General features: G+C 54.7%; 1 protein-coding gene across 1 annotated transcript; it reads left to right on the top strand.

Moving 5' to 3' along the window:
* Positions 1-160: 160 nt before the first annotated feature.
* On the top strand, positions 161-1,065 carry CHC_T00009038001 (Serine/threonine protein kinase). The gene is made up of 2 exons (XM_005711021.1): positions 161-722; positions 749-1,065. The coding sequence occupies exons 1-2, from the start codon at positions 161-163 to the stop codon at positions 1,063-1,065; spliced, it is 879 nt and encodes a 292-aa protein (XP_005711078.1).
* The last annotated feature ends 2,442 nt before the right edge of the window (positions 1,066-3,507 follow it).

Below are 3,507 nucleotides of genomic sequence, written 5' to 3'. Positions count from 1 at the left end.
CCGGCCCACGATGTCTACTTTTCCTACGCCCAGAAGGATAAGGCCGTGGCCAGGGACATGATCTCTTATCTTTCTTCAAAGAATCCTTCCATTCGGATCTTTGAAGCTGAATCTCGCGATATTACCATCCGTAAGCAAGGTGTGGTCGGCAAACAGTATTATGGAAGCTGTTCCACAGTTATTCTTTGATGCCGCATGGCGAAGAGATTGGGCTGTTGACTTTAGGGAAATCGTTTTTGGTCCGAGAATTGGTGCTGGAGGATTTGGAGAGGTGTACAAATGCAAGTACGAGGAGAAGATGGTGGCGGTGAAGACTTTGCAAAAGGTGGAAGACGACGATCCGAATGCGCTTATGGGCGAATTTATGGTGGAAATGAAGCTGATGTCTAAGCTCCGACACTCCAACATTGCACAGTTCAAGGGAGCATGTATTCACGTTCCAAACTTGGCAATCATCTTGGAGTTTATGCCCGGGGGCAGTCTGTACCGCGCCATTCATCGCAGACGTAGAAATGTTCTTGGAGCGTTTCCGCTTCTCAAGATTGTGTGGATCGCATTTGGCGTAGCAAAGGGGATGGCATTCTTGCACGGCCAGTATCCTGTTGTTATCCATCGCGATGTCAAGTCACCAAATATTCTGCTAGGGACAAACGTTCGGGAAGTCAAGATCACGGACTTTGGGCTTAGCAGACTACGAGTCAACTCGTACATTAATACGGCCCGTATTAACGTACGAGTTGACTCGTAGGCGGTACTCCTGAATGGATGGCACCTGAACTTTTGAGACAGGACGCCTTCAACGAGAAATCAGACGTGTTTTCGTTTGGCGTAATTCTTTGGGAACTGGTCATATGTGAGAAGCCATGGCGTGATGAGCACCCCAGGCGAATTTTATACAAGGTTGGTAATCGGGGTCTCAAACTTCCGACGCCAGCGCCAGAACAATGTGGCCCTGAGCTTAGACAGATGCTTGTGCAGTGCTTTGCAGACGATCCCAGCCGACGACCACAATTCCGTAATATTGCTGCAAGAATAGAAGACATGTGCAAGCAATTTGATACCTAGAATGGATATTCGCGTGGATTACTCTACTCGGCTATGTATTGAGTCAATACATATTGAGTCAATACATAGCCGAGTAATCCACGCGATTATCATTCTAGATATCAAATTGCTGCTCCCGTTCGGGGCGACTAGACGACACTTTGATTATGCTCTCCTCCCAAATGCTCCCGTTCGGGGTGTCAATAGTATTGTCAATAGTACAATACTATTGGGAGCATTCGGGAGGAAATTTAAGAGAGCATAATAGGGGCAGAGATGCAAATCATGATAGCGTTAACAAGATTGTCATAAATGCAAGTGCTCCCAGGCCACATGGACCAAAAGCAAAGGGTCACATAGGCAGAAGAGAAACGATTCAGCTGGGGGCGCTTGCAATTTATCTGACGTTTGGCGATTTTACTGTGCGCAGGAAGCAGAAAACATTGAGGAGGATCGGCTACAGCGACAAAAGGCGGGGGAAAACGCTGCCCGGCAAAAAGAAAGAGAACTGCAGAAAGAACAGAAGGCAGAAGCGAAAACACTGATGGAACAAAAAAGGTTGGAACGTATGAAAGTGGCAAGGCCTCAAAGCCTGGCCACACGACCAAGAAGCGGGCACGATCAACTGCGGTTCCAAAGGCGCACAACACAATAGCCCCTCCCCAAAGTGCGTCAACTCCTCATCATTCCCCATCAACGTTTCCGCGTCCGCGTTGCTCGGTCTTTCTGGTGCCAGTCAAATTACCAAATAGACCTTTTTCCAAAAAGCTGTGTATTGCCGCACCAATAAAAGGAAATTCGGGGTGTCTCTGACCCAATACGGCTAGAGATTCTGTATCTCCTCAGTTGATTAGCAAAGCAAACGCAGAGCATCATCCATCACCACCAGTCTGACCTCATTTAATTTAAACATAATTTAAAAAATATGTTACCAAATTATACTTTCAGGGAAGGGTAACAGTTACACGCTCTAGCGTGTACAGAGACAGAGTGTGTAAGGTAGAGCGACGCTTGCTTGCAGGCGGTATATAAGGGATATAGCTTATCCCTTATCTACCGTCGTCTTCGACCAAGTCGAGGAGAGTGCACTCACATCACAACCTCATGTCGCCGCGCTCCCGCCGGCAGCAAGCGCGCCATGGGCGGCACGAGACGGCGCCGGCAATCACGGCGAGCGTGCAGCGGTCGGCGCTCTACCCGCCGGACGGCAAGAGGGCGCGCAAGAAGCGCGCAGAGGACGTGACGCTGACGGCGACGGCGCTGTACAACGACATGATCTGGGCGGTGGAGGACTTCCTGACGGCGGGCGAGTGCGCGGCGTGGGTGGCGTACGGGCGTCGCGCGGGGTTCTCCGCGTCGACGCAGGCGGCGACGTCCGAGACGGCCTTCCGCGACAACGGGCGCGTCGAGGTGTGGGACGAGGCGGCCGCGCGCGGCATGTGGGAGCGCGTGCAGCGCGTGCTGCCGCCCGCGCTCGCGCGCGGCGCGCCCGTCGCATGCTTCCCCAAGATCAGGCTGTACGAGTACAAGGAGGGGCAGCGGTTCGGAAAGCACGTGGATGAGTCCGTGCCGTTCGGAGAGATGGAGACCGGGGCCACCGTGCTGGTGTACCTCGGCGAGGAAGGGTTGGAGGGCGGGGAGACGGTGTTTTACGACGGAAGGACGGATGACAAGGTGGTGGTGGAGTATAGGCCGAAGAGGGGGAGCTTGCTGCTGCACGGGTACGTTGTGACAAGGTGTTGGTTTTGCGGGCGGGATGTGCGGGCGGGATGTGCAACAGGCGCTGACGTTTTTGTTTGCTTTTTGGCTTGTTTGCGGTTTTATCAAATATCTACACGACAGACACGGGGAGTTGTGCCTGACTCACGAGGCGCGAGCCGTGACGAAAGGCACCAAGTACGTGTTGCGGACGGATGTGGCGTACGCTCGGGATGAGTGAGAAAAGGGAGAAGGGTGGCGGCGGCAGCAGCAGCAGCGGCGGCAGCAACGGCGGAGGGCTATTCCTCAGTTTTTTCCTCGGGCGGAGCGATGAGCTCGAGCTCGCTCTCGGCCAAATGGGCCTTGAAGCGGGGGTGCTTTTCCTCAAAGTGGACCATGTACGGCATAGTGGCGGACATGGGGACGTCCTTGGTGACGGATTTGTCACGGATGAGGATGCCTTCGTAGCCCTCGATGTCGATGGGGGTGTTCTGCTGGCCCGGGAAGTGGTACATGATGACGGAGCAGGCGACGCGGACGCGGGAGCCGATCTCAAGCGTCATGCACGGGGCGGCGCGCGGGGCGAGGGCGGCGCGCGGGGCGAGGGCGGCGCGGGCAGAGGGGGATCGGAAGGGCAATGGGACAGGGGCGAGGAAGGCGGGGAGGGGCATGGTGACGGAGTTACCCGTGGTGGGGTGGGAAGGTAAGGCGGCAGGCGGGAGACCTGGAATGCATGGGGGGAGCGCGGAGCGGCTTTACCGCAAG

Source organism: Chondrus crispus, genomic scaffold, assembly GCF_000350225.1.
Source record: "Chondrus crispus Stackhouse genomic scaffold, scaffold_73, whole genome shotgun sequence".
Lineage (NCBI taxonomy): Eukaryota > Rhodophyta > Florideophyceae > Gigartinales > Gigartinaceae > Chondrus > Chondrus crispus.
Note: the sequence above shows the minus strand (reverse complement) of the source record. Positions and strands in the feature narration are given on the sequence as shown.